Below are 20,371 nucleotides of genomic sequence, written 5' to 3' on the forward strand. Positions count from 1 at the left end.
CCATCCATCCATCCATCCATCCATCCATCCATCCATCCATCCATCCATCCATCCATCCATCCTTCCATGGTGGAGTTACAGAGCTCCATCTCTACTCTGGATTGGGCCTGGAGGATGAATAGAACTTTAATTATTGGAAGAGAGGGAAGAAAGAATTGCAAAGATACTGACGTTACGATACATCTGATGTAGTGCCGCTACACTAGGAAGCAGGTTTTCTCTGCTACCCTTTACAAAGTTGTGCACTTTCTTCAATGCATACCATGGCACCTTTCCAGTCGATGAAAAATGGATATTTATTAACAATGCACCAGGCATCGTTCGATGTGCCGTGGATACCAAAATGAAGAAAATCTGTTACAGGTCCCTATGACAGCATGCCACACTGGACTTCGATCACTGCATGCCTGTTTGTTGAGGTAAACTGCGAGCCCCTTAAGGGTGACTCATAGCTCACCCCTCTATATAACCCACCCAGCAGTGCCTGAAAACCAGTATGGAGTCTATGGTTATGAAAAGACTGAGATCATCAGTATTTAATAGTGGTTACTAATCATTTTTCCAAAGAAACATCGCTAAGCCGTAGCTAGAGGACACACGGCACGTGAGCCACACTGCCTCTGAGGTGGCGGCCCCCGCAGCATGATGAGATGCTCGAGGTCCTGGGTAACAAGCATCTTCCTTGGATAACCGGAGCTTGCACACGTGGTGCTTCAGGTCAAAAGCAAGCAGGCAGGAGAGACCAGCAACTGTTAGAAACCTTTGCTCGATGTCTCTTTCAAACTAGGCTTCCAACAGAGCTCCTTGAAGATGGCTCTCTGCAGCATCTCCCTCCCCTCCCGTAGTAGCTGGCAGAAATGACTGAATGGTCCTAAATGTGGACATGTTTACTTTAGATGATTGACTTCAGGAGGTTGAGCATATACTGGCCCTTTTCTTCAGAGAGGCAAGGACTTTGTTCTTTTTCTTTTTCTTTTTTTTTTTAACAATTTTATCACCAATTATACCTTCCTCCAAGTGGTGAAGATTAAGGATTAGGATGAACAGTTATTCTCCCAAGGCAGGGGTTGTGCTCAAGGCACATTAGAGAGGACTGTGATGATAATGACATTGAAGTCATTCTCCTCTGCAGGAAAAAACTTCAGTAGCCATGTTCCCTCCAAGGTTAACATCCAAATGCCCATACATGGCCCAACGGGCCCTGCAGGATCTAGCCTCTGTCCCCTCCCTCAGCTTCTTCCTCGACCCCGTCGCCACTCACACCGAATGATCATCAGCTCCCTGACCCACTGTTTCGCTACCCTGTGCCCTGTGGTTCTTTCAGCCTGGAAAGTCCCCGTCCCTCCTAATGTCTCGACTCTGGAAATTCCACTCCAGCATCCTCCATGAGGCTCGCTTTCATCTCCCCGGGTTCAGGCGAAATGTTTTTCCTGTGCTTGCAGCACGCCTTAACGTTAACTCCGTTATAGAACCTCCCAGCATTTGTGCCATTTACTCATCTGCATTTCTCTCTTTACGTGGCCAATAAGGACTAATGAAAGGAAGTGCCTCTGTCTCGTTCATCTGATTCCCTGGTATTTATTCAGCACAGTGGCTGGAATATAAGATCTTCTGATTAATGTTTATTTAACTGAGTTATATGGAATTCAAACTCTGGCTCCTGGCTTCCCATCCACCTGCATGAGGGTCATGTCGAACTAATTCTCCTGTGCCTGTTGTGATTCCCACTAGAATCTTGGCAGAAGGAGGATGCTCGTCTGATTCAGGAGAGACTGGGCCGAGCACGTCTTCCACAGACCTGCTCGGGGAATTTTCCATCTGGAAGCCATGTCTTTAAACGTCTCTCTTTGGGGAGTTAGATTCTAATTATTGTAGTTTTTGTAATCGCACTTCTCCTCCCAAATGATCCAAATGGCCCATGCTTATTTTAAATATTAAAGTGAATTAATTGTTTTTCTTTCAGCTCTGAGAATTGCCGAAACCTACTTATGGTAATCATGGCATTTCAGAGCGTTTCAGAAGCTCTGGGGGCACTGGAATAAAGTTTCTGATGATGCCATATGTCACAGCAGCAGGAAGATTATTATTAAATGCAGCAGATGTTTTAGCTGTGTTAAAGCGGTTCTGTTTAAATTTAACATCTCTGTTAGACAACGTTGATGTAAGCTAGTGGTTCGGACAATAGATTGGGTGAGAAAGTTGGGTTTCCTGCTCAGTTCCAAGTTAGTGTCCTATAGCATCTAGGAAATAGTTTTTAAAGCTACAGATAAGTGTTAGCTAGCAAGCCAGAGCTTTGTCATTCATTCATTCATTCATTCATTCATTCATTTCTTTATTCAAGGAAGAGTCAAAGTTGACCTGAAAGTGGCAGAATCACAGCAAATTTGTTTTTTTTTCTGTTCCAACTCGATGAATTCTTATCATGGTCCAAAAACCTCTCGAGCCTCCCACCATCAAGCCATTTTTCTGCTATTGTCCACCCCTTACATTCAAACCACCTGTGTACCATCCGTCACATTCATCCTTGTCTGTTATAAATATATTTTACATAACGATTCTCTAGTTTATGCTAGATTATTCCTGGTTTCCTGAACATTCCTATCACCTATTACCCTCATGCCTTTGCTTATGCTTTTCTCCCTACCTGGTGTAATGCCCCTTTCATCCCTAAACGGCATGCACTCTTCAAAGCTCAGCTTAAATGTCACCTCCTCTACAAAGACCCTCCCTGTTCCCCCCAGCTGTGACCTCCGTGAGTGTTTCATTCGTATATTGCTTATGGAGTTCATCTCTTTCTACAATCTGCTATTCTCTTACTTTGTTTTTAATTCTACATTACAAACTCTTTGAAGATTGGATATATGTTTCATTCATGTTCTTCACAATAGCTGTGGGTCCAGAAGGGGAAAAACCCAAGCTGGGAAGAAAAGCGGAGACAATGAATATATAATGAGTGCTATAATTGTGTTTTCTGAATATTCTTCTACTCAAAAAAATATTTGTGAATGAATAGATTTGGGAAATACTCTGCCTTTGCGATATGATTTCTGGGGTCCTTGCACTCCAAAACCGGACGTCCAATCTCTTCACCAACTTAAACTTCCTCCATCTGCCAGTCTAATTTCACCTTTTACTATTTCTTTAGATCAGTGACTTTAGCTTAGATGGAGTTCTGCCTAAGCAAAATTTTAAAAAAGTAAATTTCACCTAGAGGCATCTTTTTGACCATCTTACTCCTACAAGCTTCTCTGCCTCTGGGCTCCACTTCTGTCATGGCTTCATTTTATTTCTTTTCATAGTTGTGCTTTCATTTCTTTCAGGTTTTCTTGGGAGAAAAGGTAAAAGGTTATTCCAGTCATCATCATGCCCCAATATATAATGCTCCACAGCTATGCTGTCCGGGAGAATCCCTCATGATGATGGAAATATTCTCTATCTGCGTTATCCAACAGCCATGCGTTATCCATGAGCCATACACGACTGTGGAGAAGCACGTGTAATGTGGTTAGTGTGACTGAGGAATTGATTTTTAATTTTAATTAATTTAAATTTAAATAACCATTTTTGGCCTCTCGTCTCTACTTTGGTGATTTACCATGACTCAGCCTTTGCTTCTGGACTGTTGCCATGTCAATATCTCTAACACCCTGTACTTCTCTGCACGCCTGGTGCCCGTCATCAACATCCTGTTAGACGGCTTCGCCTTCCTGTCCCACCGGGACCACCGGCTCAGCCTGTTCATGACCCTCTCATCCCCCTGAAACGGACTTCCTCTCAATGCGACGCATCCTTGTACCTGCTCCATCCACACCGACTGTAGTGCCAATTCCTGGTGATGCTGTCGCCAGCACATACGTACTAACTGTCCCTATCTTTCTTTTTCTAACACCGTTTAAACCCTCCCACAAAATAGCTTTCTGACTGGTGCTAACCACTTTCTAACTAGTGTGAATTGGTCTAGCCACCCGGAGTCACTTAACCCTAAAATATTCCTTTTGAAAAAGAAGCCGTGTTTTGCTTTTTCCCATTTTCTTTGTGAAGTAGGAGACTCTACACCCATATCAGACCTCAAGGATGAATGTACAGAGTATGAGCCACTGTTTTCTCTCTGTCTATTCTTGCCCCTCCCCATCTAGAGTAATGTACTCATTGCCCTAGACTTTTTGTGGGGTAAAAATGTGGATCCTCTCCTCCAGCAGGGAGCCCACCAAGGCAGCGAGCCTCACAGTGGCCCAGCTGCCCTCTCCGGCTGGAGAGCTGAACCCAGTACAGAAAGAAGGCATGAACCAGAGGCTCTCCTCATTTTGTATCCACAGTCGCCTTTCCTTTGCCAGTAATGAAGTAACTGGTCTTGATTCCCATATACTTCCCATATCTATTTCTCATTTGAAAGGTGAGGCATGTAATTCGCATCTCAAACCCCCAGCGCAGAGTGTGACACCTGTCGGGGCCATCTTCTTAGTGCCCAGTTTTGATGATAAGAGACCTCACACTAAAGCCTTCCCATGGATTGCTGCTGCCCATAAAATGCAAACCGATCTCAGTCCCTGGTATTACAGCCCATCCACTACCTGGCTCCAGCGTGACTTTTCAATCCTGTCGCTTGCTACCTCCATCCCTGTACTCCATCGCTCACCCGGACCAGCAAACGCACCCCCCACTTCTGCGCCTTTGATCGCTTGCTGGTTGTCCCCTGTGTGCCCTCCAGATCCCATCTCTATTCCTCTCCTCTGCCTTTCTCCATGCCCCACAGGAGGCTCAATGTTATGGATGTATCAACAGGCTCATTGCCCTCTAGCTTCGGCTTGGGGTTGGCCAGTGGAGGCGCTGGATGGAGATTAGAAGATTGGAGAGCAAATCTCCTACCCTGCCAGCCTGTGGAATGGCAGTGGCTGCATTTCTGGACCAAAGGCCATAGCTCCTGTCAGGCAGCAGCTACAGGATCTGCCAGGTTCCACTGGTATTTGTAGATCTTCTCTTCCTACCCTTTTAGGTGCTTTACCATCCATTGTTGGCTTCCTTCACTTTTCATTAAACTCTTTTCCAGTACTCCTTTGGAGTACCAATTGTGTCCTCCTAAGACCCTGAATTACATGCTCCCATTGTTCCGTTTGCCTAAGAGGCCCCACTCCCATCTCTCTCCATTCTATCTGTGAGGCTGTTCAGTAGAGCAGAAAGACTAGGGGTCAGGACAATTTTACTCTGTCCAGTGCAGTAGCCACTAGGCACACATGGAGATGGAGCGCCTGAAATGTGCCTCGTCTAAACTGAGATGCGCTGTGAGTACAAAATGCAGACAATACCAAAAAAGGAATGCAGAGCATCTCTTTACAAGTCGGTTACATGTAGAGCACTCGTTGAAATGACAATAGTGGGGTATATTTGGCTAAAGAGAATGTACTGTTGACTTGAATTTCAACTGTTTCTTTTCATTTTTTTTTTAATGTGTGCACTGGGAATTTTTTAATTCCATAGGTGACTCACATTATATTTCTATGGGACAGTGCTGCCCTAATGGTTGGCCCATTGCAATTTCCAACTCGCTGGTGTGACCCTCAGCAAGCTGTCGAACCCGTTTGTACGTGAGTTTCTTCATCTCTCAATTGGAAGTGATCATTCTTGCCCTAACCCATGGGCGTGTTCTGAGAGACAAATAGCATAATGCCTGAAGAAGTGTTATTTCAACTGTAAAGAACTCTACAAATGTTAGGGCTATTTCTGTGAAAATCTCGCTAACGCCCCAGTCTGATGCTCAGATGTTCCTCCTCCAGGAAGCCTCGTCTACTGTTTCCAGTCAAGAGCTATTTCTTTTTCTTTGGCACTCAGAAATTTTTAGTCGACGCGGGTTTTTCACACTCTGCCTGGTATTGTGGTTGGCACTCTGATTCCCTCTAACTGCTGGTGAGATTTAGGGCAGTGAGCAGAGGCCCAGTGCTACTGGCCTGCGACCCTCCTGTGGCAGCTGACTTCACCCCAAGCCTTGTGTTTACCCCATGTGGGTGGACCGTGAACTCTTGCATTCCCTCTGGCTGCCTGGTTCCTTGCAATCTTTCCAGCACGCTCTTTGCATTTTTCTGGCATGGTGGGAGTAGTGAAAGCTTTGAAGAAGAACAAACCCAGGTTTGATTGCCAACTGGAAGCCTGAGTGACCTTGGGTATGTCACTTAAACTCTGAATCTTGGCTCTTTCATCTGTCAAAATAAAAACCTTCTGCATCTCAAAGGTGCTCTGAGGAAATCAAGCAATAAAGATGAGTGTCTGAGACCGAGGTTGGCCCTCGAACTTTTGAACCACCTGAGCCATATCTTGAGTTTTAAAGCAGAGCACATGCTGATTCCAGTAACCACAGGTTTCCTTCTTGCTGTTTGTATTCTTATTCAGATTTGGCCTCCTGAGCAGCACTAATTTCCCCCTGATTCCAAGAGAAGCCATCACCCCGTGCTCATTTACATACAATTAACATTTCCCGAGGCAGTTTAGGTAGAAGAAATGGATCACCATCACTGCCCTCAAGCCTTTACTCCAACCTGGGGAAGCCACCAGCAGCCCAAGAGCCAAGTGGGGGCCTTTTATCTCATAAATCTGTCCAGGAAATTTTGACTAAGGAAATAGGAATTAGAAACCTATGCAGCCCAACTAGAAAGTGCTGAAGGGAGGGCGTGCCCGTTGCCTGCACCTAGCTCAAGGCACATTTCCAAAGTGATAGCAGAATAGAACAGGGGTGAAATAAATGTTTTTGTTTTTTTTTAAATGATCCATGCCTAAAATAGCATATTTCGGCTGGATTTGTGAATGGGTCCATTTCTGGGAATTCTGTATCCTCTATTTTACATAAACCACACTCAAAATAAGAGAGTACAAATAGTCCAAAAAATACTTTTAGACCCATCTGAATATAGAACAATTCTAGAATTTTGTTTGTTTGTTTCTAATCTTTTGCAAATCCTGCCCATACCCACTTTGAAAGCAATTTTTAGAAGGAAATTTTGAATATTTACAAAGCACTTAACGTATTTTTCAAAGAAACAAAAGCTTGCTTTCGTTCCACACTCATATTTCGTCGTTTACACCATACTCAATTAGATTTGGTTACAGCAGCAGCAAATACAACCAATACAAGCGGATTTGAAGACAAAAACTGCTGCCTCCTGGTAAAGATATGACGTAATTGATGGAACAGACATGGAAGGGGCGAGACAGCGGCCAGCTGATTATGAACATTTCACACGTTGGAATCTCCATCGGGAAGGCAACATATTGATTCAGTTAAGGGCTACTATGATGCAATGCTGTTTTAAACGTTATTTATGAAAAAAATCAAAAGAATCCAAATTTTCTTTTAAAAACACTGGAACTATTCCTGATTAGCGGTCAGAGCCTACAGAGTTGAGACAGGCTGAGGACTCTGCTCTCAAGGCAAGAAGAAACACAGAGACAGACAGAAGAAACCCGGGGGCAGATGCCATGTGATGAAAGAGGCGGAGACTAGAATGGAGAGATCTCTAAACCAGGGAGCTCTGAGGACTGCTGGCAGCCAGCAGCAGCAGGAGAGCTGGGCCAGTCCAAGGGTAGTGGGCGTTTCCAGGAAGTTCCCTTTGCTTTCTCACGTGGGGTTCTTAGGCCCTCCTGGCTCCTCCCAACTATTCTAAAGATTCCAGTTTTGCACCTACCTGCCCACCAAGTGCGAGAAGCTGATAAGAACTCTGGAAGACCATGTCGCAAAGTGTCTTCTCCTCCTGCCAAACCAGCTTTAGACTTAGTGAGTTCCATTCCTCACAGGCTTCAGGCACAGCTTGATCCAGGGGCCACCCAACACACTTGGTCGATTTGCCTGCATTATTTAGGGCTCACTTAAGTCACCAAAATCCAAGCAAAATTCCACATTAACTGGCTTTTTCTCAGAGTCCTCTTCAGAGCTTTAATAGTAACAAATGTATTATCACTATTTAATCAGGTTACTACATTATAGGACATAGAATGTAGACCAAGCCCAGAAATAAAAATAAAATGAAATTTTTTTAGATGGAATTTTTTAATAATAAACGGGAGTTTGGCAAGCTTAACACTTTCTAACTTATCTTATATATACATGTGGTATGTTATATATCTCTCCACTACATTGCAAGCTTCTTGATCAAAAGAGGGCTCATGTTTCTCTACCACCCCCCTATAACATCTAACCTGGTATTAGAGATTCAGTAATATTGTATCAAATGAATAAAATAATGATTGAATTAAGGAGCCTTTCCACAAGGCCCCTTCCCCAAATATGAGAATATTACTGACAAATGTTGACGAAGAATTTTCCTTCTCTGCTTAGTCAGTTGGATGCTAGGTTTTCCTGTTGGACTCCCTATGCCATCCATTCCTCCTTCTTCATTCCCATTGTCCAAAAGAGTTTGCATTTGGTTAATCACCAAGATGTAAATATTTTATCTTTACACCTCCTGACTCTCCAACAGCTCAGAGCATTTTATTTTTCACATCTATTGTCCTGGTGTCTCTTCGGAACATGCAAGAGACAGGTGGTGCCCTGGGCTGACTTCTATTGTAATATCATTAATATTTAATCACAGTCATTCTCAGTCTCTCTGCCAACGAGACTGCATGCACGGCGAAGGCAAAGTGAAGCTCATCCCTTGCTCTGCCCAGGGCAGAGAGCAGTGCCTGCCACTCGCTCATACCTTAGTACATGTGCGTTTGCCAGTTAACAGTTTGTCGGATGTAGAAATGGGCAGTGGTGATGACCCACAATCGATTACACAAAGACTGGAAAAGACTGTGGCATGAGACTCAGCCCCAGGTGATCCTCCGTACCCCCAAAAAAGGACAAATCCTAAGTCAGCCTCCATAGCACAGAGCCTAGAGCTCAGAACTCACTTATTCATGGATCCAGATGCCTGGGTTCACCTCCAGGCACTGCCACTCACTGTGTGCCCTTGGGATAACTACCTAACCTCTCTGCACCTCAGTTTCCACATCTGCGATTATCAATAACGGACACATCTACCTCATGAGTTGTGAGAACAAAATGAGATGATTCTTGTACAGAGCTTGACACGTAGTAAGGACCCAGGAAGGTCTGTCGTCGGTAGTAGAATTGTCTTTCTTAGTTGTCTGCTCTTTCTTAAGCATTTGATTTAATCATAAACTAATATATTCCACAGAGAACAAAATTCTCAGACCAGAGACTGAGTTGATTTTAAGTACAAAGAGAGAGAAAAAAATTGAGCTGTTTGGAGTGTGAAAAGATGGGCAAATCAAAGACAACTGATTTACACTTTATGTTGTAAGGGGAGCAGGGGTGAGGGGTAGCAGAGGGTACCCCTCAGGGGTAGCAGAGGCATTTGTCGATCGAAATACTAAAAGAGAACAAATGAATGAATGAATATTGCGTGTATTTTTCAGGTAAGCCCTACCGATTATGGTATTTTCTGCTTTTCAAATGTAAATGAGGAATGTTTGATGCTTCTTCTTCTCACAAGCAGAAAACTGACATAATTAAACACTGGAGTGAAAAGTGATCATCTCACCAGCTATTGTTTTTATAGGCTGGGAGGAGGGGGATGCAGAGGCCACGGGGGCCGGCGCCCGACCTGTGTGAATTCTGCAAGCGATTTGTGGAGGTGAGCAGCTAAGGAGCCAGCAGCCACACCACCTCTGCCATGTCCTCCAGCCTCTTACCCAGTTTCTTTCTTAAGAGCTTTGGCCTAGCCTAGGCAGGCATGCTATTTGAGACACAGCAGAAGCAGGGTATGTGGCTTGGTGTCCTGCATTTGCTGGCAATTTGAGCAAATTGCTTCGAGTCTCAGGTTGTAAAATCATTTTACTAATTCCTACCTTCCAGGATTCTTTTGACCATTAAATGGGCTAGTACACATTAAGGTACTTTTTTAACTGTACACATACTGCAGATATAAGTTATTATCATTTTTATTATTTTTAAATGATCTCCTGATAATGCCGCAAGCAAGGGAATCATCTGAATTTTAATCAATCTTTCAAGTTAGACCTACTCTCATTGCTATAAAAATATGATATTCTTGAATAAATGTGAAAAGTTCTGTTTCATATCAAGATAAAACATAAATTTAATGTTTTTAAAGTTTCAGTGGATGGATGTAAAAACATTATAAGTTAATTTTTAAAAAAGATACTAGATAGCATTCTGAAACATGTATTGTGGCATAATTATAATCAGGTACCTATGGAAACAGCTGCATATTAATATTTAAAATAGGCAATGATTTGTGTTGTCTGTCCACAGGCAGCCACAGGTCAGACAGTGCTCCAAGGTGCTGGCACCATCCATGATTTACAGTGAGAAAGACAGTTCGCCTGCTCAAAAGCAGACTTAGCTGAAGCTGATAGAATGTAAGCTTCAGGGCCCTCTCTTCCAGGTCCTCCAAAGCCCTAGCTAGTTTGCAGTTATGCTTCGTGATGGTTTTCTCAACGAGGATCCCTCCAGTTATTTAAGTCCCAGGACCACAGAACCTGCATCGGGCCACTGTCCCTGCCCCCTCGGAACAGACAGAATGTTCTCTCCCTCTCCACACCTTTTGGACTGATGCCTTCACCTTGTGAAAACCCAAGTGGTTACCTGTTTTCAGACATGGATGCCAGTTCACAAATTTACTTGTTCTACCATGTCTGTCCAAATATTTTTCTTGGGGAGAAAAAAAAGCCTCACAATGTGGTGGTCTTTCCTCCAACCAAGATTTGTAGTTGTCCAAAGATGAGTGGCTTTTTAGAATATCGAAGCAACACTTGGTAGCTCTTAAAACCTAGGCCCCATCCCTCTTCACCGATGACAGGATATTATTCTAACAGATTTTGAAGTTACTGTGGTATGAAAGAAGTTTATCAGAATTGAAGCAAATGCAGCTGAGAATTGTCCAAAGCCAAATCCACCTGTGACTACTAATTTTTCTCAGGGGTAGAATTTCATTGAAACATTTATTTCTGAGAAAATGCCTACTGTGTTTCTATTTAATTGCTTTGTCTGAAGTAGAGTCAGACAGACCTGGTTTTGACGCCACCTCTGCACATTATTACCAGCTGTGGGAACCTGGACAAGGAATGTAACTACATGTTCCTCAGTCTTCTTATCTGTTAAGTTGGAATAAACCAACCCACCTCATTGAATCATTGTGAGACTTATTTGAAATAAATGCTGTGGTATGACTGAGGGACAGGCACCATCAGGCCCCACTTCTCCACTAGGCCCCCCCATGTCACTACTAGTATCCCCAAAGTGTCAGGGTCTTGTTTCTGTAACAGAGCTTATTGAATTAAGCTGTAGGGATGCTCCTGCGTTGGCATCCTCCACAGGCCGGGTGTTCGTCAGGGCTGGAGTCTTATTTAGCACCAGGAACACCCTGAGAGCCTGGCACGGATCAGCATGATTACTGTTTACTGAAGGAAATTGAATTGAATAGTCAAATAGAACGAAGTGTGCATGCTCTTTCGGTGGGCGGTAGAAGGGGAGAAAGATGTGTGAGGGTGACATTCGCAGATATGTAGTCAGGAGGACTTCCAGGGCACACATCGCTGTGGGCCTGATGACTTTCAGAAAGGATGTTTGAGTGTTGATGAAACTGTAAAACGCCTTCCTGCTCCCCTCACCCCTGCCGCCATGAAACGAGGACTCCTCTTGTCCATTGGCCTTGGAGGTGGGTTAAATCTTCTCTTAGGACATCGATGCCCCTTCTGCAGACCTGGTGGACCAGCTTCTCATTCTCTGTGAAGGGCAGAAACCAGGAAAGCACCACTGCCACAGCTGTTAGTGCCAGAGCTATGCCACCTCCCAGGCCTGCCAGCCAAACACACAATGGCCACTCTCCGAACAGCCACAAATCTTGTGATTGGACACCAGAAGGCTGTTATTTTGAAAACTGATATCTCTATACCTGTGATTGCCAGCAAAAAAAAAAAAAAAGCAAAAGTTGCTGGAAAAATAGCCTCAGCCTAACCTTCACATTCTAAATCTTGCAGGAGTGCAGGACAGGGTTGGTTCAAGGTCTGCCTTTTATACCTAAGAAAACTCAGATTTGGAGATATAAAGTAACTTTCCCACAACGAGACAAATTAGTGAGCACATGACAAATAAAACCTCAAATTCATCTCCCCCGATGGTGATGTCCAACTTATACGCTTTCTATTGAAAATGGCGCAAAGCTCAGTAGTATTTTCTGTGTCTTAGAAAAGTAGGAAAACTTATATGCAAGAACCTCGGAGCACTCTCTAAAAAGACTCTGAAATCCTCAAGCCATAGAAGTGTTTAAAAAAGAATTTTCGAGAGAGGCTGCTTAGCAGATTTGATGCCTCATGTCTTCTGGGCTCAGCGAAAATGTTCTTTATTCCTTGCATTTGACTAAATTCCTTTCGGGAGAGCTTAACATCTTGCCCAAGTGTCATCTTGCCCTTGGTTTATCATTTTATTACCAAAAGTGGGGAAAAGAGCCTTCCTTTTTTATTTCTTAATGCTAACATTGTTCATATGTCAGACCTCAACTAAAGGTGCCACGAGTGAGCTAAGCCTTCCTTAGGGTAAGATGATGACACAGGCGTGCATGACCATTATCATGGACCATTCCACATTCAGAGAGCTAATAGCGTGGGAAGGGGGTGTGCTATAGGCCAGGATCTCTGCTAAGTCATCTCTTAGGGAGTAGAGAGGAGTATTTCATCACTGACATTGTTCAAAACTGCCAGTGAAAGGTGATTGTAAAAGGCAGAACAACTTTTAGTCTTTTTGGTCCTTTTATTATCGTTTTAAATCCTCTACAGACAAGGGACCCCTTATTGCCAGCAGCTGGTACAGACCACTCGCCACGTACATGTGGTATGCCACTGCTGCTATGTGTGTTGAAAAGACATACCTCACTGGGTCCTGACAGTGATGTCATAAGGGGGCCATCGTTATCATTTTACAGGTGACGAAAAGGAGGCTCAGAGAGGCTGGGTTCCTTGCCTAAGGTCACATAGCTAAGTGGCAGGATCCGAGCCGTCATCTGTGAAGGAGCCGGGGCCTTGGCTGGCCTTGTGCACAGGAGGCTCCTGGCACACAGTAGGCATTTGGCAATGACTGAGCAAACGAAGGAAGGAGGAAACGCACGGGACCACCAGCCATATGATACTGCCCTTCCCCCACTTCCCATCTCTTCAGGTTTCCTGCTCTGTGTCCCTCCCCTTGGCGCCAGACCCCTGGGGAAGGGACCATGTGTAGGTTTCCCTTTTACGCACACGGTCCTCCCACACGCATGCATTCGCTACTGTATTGTCCACGTTCGTTTCCTGCCAAGTCCCCCACTTTTCTGGGACTTCCTTCTCTCTGCACATAGCACGCCCTCCTCGTAACTGTCACCTCAGTAATGGTAATGGTCATGCTCTTGATTGTCACCCTGTACCACTGACCATGAACCTTAGACAGGACTGGATGTTTGACCCAAACAAACAGAGTTTTTATGCAGACATGTGGAACTGAGCAAGAATCTCCTCAAAACGGCCGCTGGTCTCCCCAGTGCACTCCCCACACGCACGACGTAGGCTGCCCCATTCCACCGACCCTCTTCGAATCTCAGCATCCTCAGACGTAAAACGGGATGAAAATCGCAACTTACCACCTCCTGTGATTAACGCGACGTTTCGATCAGATACCATAGGCGAAGCGCATGGCGTGCTACATAGTGAATGATCAATGAAAACAGGCTATTGTCGATAACCCCAGAACAAGTCACGCACCGGTGCCTGGACCTTCACTGCAGAGAGAGGTTAATCAGAGGCCTCTCAGTCTGCAGGAGCTGGAGACTGGCCAGTTCTTCCCAAAGCCATTCAGAAGCCCAGAGTGGGCCCCCTCTCTCTTCTCCTCAAAAGCGTTTGCATAAAATAAAGATCTCTCACCCCTCGGTGTTTTCACCTTGACTTCCTCTCAGATGTACTGTAGCAATTGATGCCCATGAAGCCATTTTGATGCCATGAATAGAGTGTGTTATATGAGACGAGAGGAAAACCAGACAGGAGCCACTTTGAATCAACCCGGGCTCCCTTTTCATGCAAATGGAAAAAGCCCAGGAGAAAAGATGTGCCCAATGGGAGCACAGAGGCCACCAGGGCCACAGTCTGGCTCCGGGAGAGATTCTTACACCTCTGACCCCCTGAGCTGGAAAGTCATTTCTTGTGCCTCAGCAGGAGTGGGAGAATTGCATTAAGGAACAAACATTCCCATTTGCTTTTAGATTGTGTTTTCAGGGGATTTGAATGATGTTTCTCAAGGAGTCAACAAATCTGAGGGAAACAAAAGTGCTGAAATAGGCTTTTATAAGCAGACTCCAGGCAAACTCCTATGTCTCGTAGAAAATGCTCTGCAAAGAGAGAAATTGGGGCAGTTGCCAGTAGCAGGACTGGCTAGGGGACTGGCATGCCCGAGTGCTGAAGAATTTTGGTATTACAATTTTATTTTGTAAAAAGAATTTTATTTAAAATTTTATTTAAAAGCATCGATGTAATACTTGAGGATGGAAAGTGCATTGCCACTTCAAGAATGTATTTAACGAATAATTATCCCATCCCAGGGACTCTGTTGGCCACCGTAGGACATACACACATGAGCTGGACACAGTCTGTTCCTTTGATGTGTCCATGTGTTTGCTTAGGAAACATTTAGTTAGCACCTACTATTTTCAGACACCGAGTGCCCCACAAAGCCATGATAGGCACCCACTCCCATTCAGCAGTGATTGTGTGAGCAGGGCCACAGGTACCTGGAAAGCTGACGGACAGCACAAATGGACATGAAATGGACATGATGCTGGGGTGTTTGCAAGAAGCATCAGTCTCACAATGAGACAGCTTTCAAGAGAGGAAAGAGCCTCATCATATGAGGCGCAGTGGGCACTTCATTAACAAAGCCCTTTGTAAGAGAACACGGTTTAGTAGAGCAGAGAGGAGGCAGGAAGTTAACACCAGGCCCCTTACGTATTTTATTTCATTGAATTCTTACAGCAGCCCTTTGGAGTAGATGATATCACAGCTCTTTGCCAAATGAGGGACATAAGGCACAGAGATGAGGTAGCTCACCTAAAGCTACCTTGCTGTTAAGGAATAAAGGTGGGATCCAGAGTCACATCAGACTCAAAACCCATGGCTTTTCCCATCTCACCAAGAATCCCACTGAGACATAACACGATAAAGAATCGCATCCTGGCACTGCAACTTGGTAACCATTCAGGACATGCAAGTCATTTAATCTCTCCTAGACTCGGTCTGTCCATTCAATGAAAATAGTTATCTGTGCCTGCTTATTTGGGGGGTTTTGGGAAGAACAAATGAAAGAATGGGTGGTGATAATACTTAAGATCCATAAACAGTTATGAATATGTGAGAAACTATGGTAATTAGAATGCATCTGTTTTAAGCTCCATCCCATACTAGAGCAAATTAAATAGCCAAGGAGCCAGATTTTTGCCCAGTTTCCACAACACTTGGCCTTTTTAGGATGTAATTCATGTTGCTAGTCGACCTGCTATTTTGTTTGCTTTTTTTTTTTTTTATCTACCGTGTCAATCACAATGGAAGAATATTATCCTGCCAAGTGTTAGGTCCCTACTTTCAGGCTACGCGCATCTCACTTCCTCCTCTCTCGATAAAGAGCTAGTGCCTCGTAGACCTGGTTTCTCTTGTATGTTCCCTCTTTCAATAAACATAGCGCACTCTCTCCATCAACCAAACGCGAGACGCAGCCATCGCCGTAGCCATGCTCTCTTTCTCTCCTGCCATCTCAGTTGGTTGACGGTCCCAAAGATCTTACCCCACATCAGCCACTGCAGGAGCTTCCCCAACCCCAACTGGTCTCTCTGCCTCTACCCTTGGCCCCTTCCCTGCAATTCATTCTCCAAACCACAGCCAGGGTGGTCTTTTAAAATCTAAGTCAGTTTAGGTCACTCCTCTGTGTAGTGTAGTACCACTTAATGGCTTCCAGGTGTCGTTGCAATTAAACGCTAACATCTTACTCAGGCCTACGAGATCCATCGCTACCTCCAACCACATTGCTTGTCCCCGTGCTCTCTGTCACCACCTTCTTTGCTTCAGGACATTTGTACTTGCTAGTTCCTTGCACTGTACTGGGCTGGCCCATTTCAGACTTTCAGGTCTCAGTTTAAATATCATCAGTCCCTTAGAAAGGTCGCCCCTGACCTTGATTTGAATCATGTCATCAACCATCGTACTCTCGGATCATGATCCGTTCTTGCATGGCACTTGTCACATTGTGTAACCGTGTGACATTTAATGTCTATACCCCCTATTAGAATGTAAGCCCCATAACGGTAGGACCCCCCCATCCATGTGGTTCAGCACTGTACACTCAACGCCGGCACAGTGCCTGGCAACTAACAAGCAGCAGATAGAGATTCGTCATTTCATAAAACGGTATGAAATTAGCAGTTCCTCAGGGAATCCAGCCAAGAGCCCCCATGGCTTCCACGCTGTCCGCCCATCGATCTGGTCCCCCTAACAAACCTGCCCCTCTCCGTTGCTTTTTCCCAGGAGCGGCTCGTGCTGTCCGTGCTCCCCCGGTTTGTCGTCCTGGAAATGATCAACGACATGACCAACGTGGAGGACGAGCACCCACAGCACCAGTTCCATCGGATCTACATCCATCGCTATGAGAACGTCAGGTGAGGCACGCGACACCCCCGCCCCGGTCTCCATGTGGTCTGTGTGAGCCTGGCCGCGGCCCCCGTTCGCCTGAACATCGGTGCTGCTCTTCGTGTGGTTGATTAATTTATTAACTAATGGTTATTCATCAGAGTTCTGCATGTCTACCCTGAGGCTCGAGAAGAATGTCAGAGCAATGCAATTATGTTCACTAGTTGACTTACTGCTTGGTTCCTTTACAGTGGACTCGCCTGCTTTTACATTTTAAGTGGGAAGGTCAAAAGCTTTTTACACTGTGACTGGAAAAATCATCCCAGAATGTGATCTGGAGGCCTCAGGGATGATCGCATAGGTCTCTCTGCCTTATATTCCTCATCTCTCCATCCACTCATTCACTCAGCCATCTATCCATCTCATTTATGTGCCCATCCATCTGCCCACCCACCCACCCATCTCGATCCATTCATTCACTCACCCATTCACCTCTCCATCCGTCCATCCGTCCATCCACCCATCCACCAACCCACCCATCCGTCCATTCATTTATTCTTCCATCTTTCATCCAGTCATCAGTGTTCTCTCTGGGCCCAGCACTGCACTAGACAATGTAGTATGTACTGAAAATCAGTAGTGAGGCAGACCAGCTTTAGAACCCCCATTCTACCTATTCCTTGTGTGTGACCTTGGGAAACTTACCTCCTGAATTTCAGGATCTTTTTTTTTTTTTTTTTGTAAAATGGTCATTTTAATAGCTACCTCACAGTGAGTGAAGATATATAGGACAGAGTAAGCATATAGTAGAGCACAAGGCATATTATTTCAGTCGTGTTTTCTAGCGGCAAGAAAAAAGAACCCAATGTTGGCTGATTTGAAAGAAATGTACTCAGAGGCCACATGGTGTCTCTTAGAGTGATTGGTGAAGGACAAAGAGGAAGGCTCAGGAAATGGGCCAGAATGAAGCTAGAAGCATAAGCAAAATCACAGCAGAGCACGAGACCCGTGAGGACCCTGCTTCCACTGTTGCTGAAGAACACATTGCTTGTGCCGCCAACCCTGTCCCCATCCCAGCTGTCACCGCCACAGTGCCTCCTGCAGCCCCCAGGATCTGGATGTGGCTGCCTTTGCCCTGCCCGCACTCTCTCCTCCCCTGCTTCCGCGTCTCAACTTAGAGCCTGGGGCAGACGTGGCCCACTGGCTGAGCCCAATCGTTTGCAAGAAGTGACCGGAAAGCAAATATCTGACATTTTCAGCTTGTACAATAGAACCGTATCTCCCACCCCCAAATATCATAGGGCAGAAATCTCCCAGATAAGGGGAGAGGGGGAGAAGTCCACACACTGACTAGGTCTAAAAAGGTCCGTGTACCTTCTTAGTGGCTTTCTCCCAACTTTGGTAGGAGAGGAGGAAAGAACAACTCTCCCCACTTACCAGCATCTCTGGCGACTCCAGGCCCGGCAGGCAGGCACACTCATTTGGGAGCGAGGCCTGCAGAGAGCGTGATTCCAACACAACCCTTTAGCAGGCGGATCAGGATAGGTCTCGTCCAAGAGCTGAGCTCCACCGGGTTAGATGCCTGAATCGGCCAAGGCCCTTTGTCAGACAACAACGGTGGTGAAAGATGCGCCCCAAACCTGGTCATTGGGCCCATAGATAATGGGATCTCATCAATAACAATTCTAGAACCACAGGTTCCAGACAGTACCTAAAATTACAATACAGGGTGGGGCTTATTAGTAAAGTAAGCAGAGGGTGCTAAGAGATCATCAACGAAGGAAGACCGGGGGCAGATGGTGAGAGCTTGGGGGTGGAGGTGGGTAGAGACCTTCCTAGAGGAGATGACTCTTATTTGTCTTATTTGAAATCGAGTCACAGCCGAGGGAAGAAGGAAAGGCATACTGGGCAGGGGAATCAGTGCAACTGAAAGCAGACAGCGATAGATATATCAATATAAAAATAGGAAAAATATGTATGACATTATGAAAGTGCCTGTCACCGCAGAGAAAAAAATGGAGAAATCACACAAGCATGCACACCCCCACCTTCGTACTTGGGACCCTTAAGTTCTAGAAACTTTCTTTCTGCACTAATCAGTTTTCGGTGCTTCCCTGAGTCCAGGAAAACTAAATTCTTCCTGGCCCCCTCCACCCTGCCCACTTATTTTAAGCCATGAAATTGAGTTCTGATGCTCCAGGACCCTTGCCAGGAAGTTCGCAGCGCACTAAATGAAAATCTAGTCTGCCGCTCCATGCTTCTCGGCAGCCTCAGCTCCCGGCAAAGGAGCTGTTTCTAACGGGAGAAAAGTCTACGGAGACACCCTGCACCCTGGGCCTCTCCCCAGCACTCCCAGAAGCAGCTCCCACGGGGGTTTGGAAGACGAACTCCATACGGGGCAGAGAGGCCTCTCCAGCCCACTGCAAGGCTGCCGGGTGCTAAAATAAGGCCAGAGATGGAAAAAGCTGGGGAGGGCAGTCCTTGTCCCGTGGCTGAGAACAAAGCTGGACCAGCTGCTCCCCCTCAGCCCCCCGGGCACACCTCCTGAGGAGCAGGGGGATCTCCGAGGTCACCTCCAACCCCATCGGTGTCCTCACCGCAACCTACCTGGCTCATTCTTTCTTCTCTGTTGTTTTTCTGTCATGTCGTTTTGTGACCTTTCCCAAAAGCAGTCTGCTACAAATATCTAACTCTTAGTGATGTTTCGTACAGCTCACTGCCTCCTGTCGGTGTGTGGTATATTGGGGGCCTCAGGGCGCCCAGTGGCCGGGGAGCTGGCGGATCAGGGTTCTCATCCCAGAACGCGTCCCGTGAGCCGCAGCCCCTAGAGATGTTGCTGCACCCTTTCGTCTTTCTGGGTTTCGGTTCCCTAATCCAAAAATCGAGCTGTTTGAAATGGTCAAAACATTTGGACTCAGGCTGATTTCAGCTGCACAAGCGTGAGGTGTCACCAGATCGATCCCCGACTACTCGGCTTCTTACTGGAAGCCTTCTGGGTTTCCGGTTCCTTCTGCCCAAATCTATTTCTCTTTCCTATTTTCCCCCATCTATTTAAGATACTCTTGTATCAGTTAGGGTAATTAGTCAGGATAATGCTGTCTGCTCGAACAAACAACCTCCCAATTCAATGACTTATACTTAATAGATGCTGTTAACACAGCTGTCCACTGCTAACAGCCCTGATGGGTGGTGGGGGTGACCCAGGGACCGAGGCTCCTGCACTGTATAGCTGTAGTCGAGCTCTTGGCATTCAGCCCTTGGAAGGGAGAGGGCAGCGAAGGCCCACCCACTTCTTTACCACCTGAGCCCAGAAGTAACGTGGATCACTTCTGCTCAGATTCCCAAGTTTATGAGAGCTGATCACGCAGCCCAGGTAGGTACACGAGGGGCACAGGATCCTCGGCTTGGAGGCCTTTGCCAGTGACGGGAGGCATGGCTCCAACAGTTCCTCCACCAGAGAGCCCTTCCTCTTCCTTGCCCCAGCCCGTGCCGTGTGAATTTGCACCTTCGCCAGCATTGCTCAGTCCACCCACTGTTGATTCTCAGCCAGCCCTGCCGACATGTGCAGTCCCCACATTCACCCTGCAGACAAGAGTTTCACGTACAAGCAAAATGCAGTTAAAGGAGCCCAGAGAACTTGCTGGCCTTAGAGATCTGTCTGTGTGGCGTCTATTAAACACTCTGATTCCCAAAACTTTGCACAAGGGGTTAGTTATATGCCTTC

The 20,371-nt window shown here is 45.8% G+C and overlaps 1 protein-coding gene across 1 annotated transcript in view; it reads left to right on the forward strand.

The window, feature by feature from the left end:
• ADCY8 (adenylate cyclase 8) overlaps window positions 1–20,371 on the forward strand; it is a 170,549-nt gene that overhangs the window by 28,297 nt on the left and 121,881 nt on the right. Inside the window, exon 3 of the mRNA XM_011373832.1 lies at window positions 16,546–16,676. Within this exon, the coding sequence (XP_011372134.1) occupies window positions 16,546–16,676 (131 nt within the window). The remainder of the gene's footprint in view (window positions 1–16,545; window positions 16,677–20,371) is intronic.

The sequence above is a fragment of the Pteropus vampyrus genome, unplaced genomic scaffold (assembly GCF_000151845.1).
Source record: "Pteropus vampyrus isolate Shadow unplaced genomic scaffold, Pvam_2.0 Scaffold232, whole genome shotgun sequence".
Taxonomy (NCBI): Eukaryota; Metazoa; Chordata; class Mammalia; order Chiroptera; family Pteropodidae; genus Pteropus; species Pteropus vampyrus.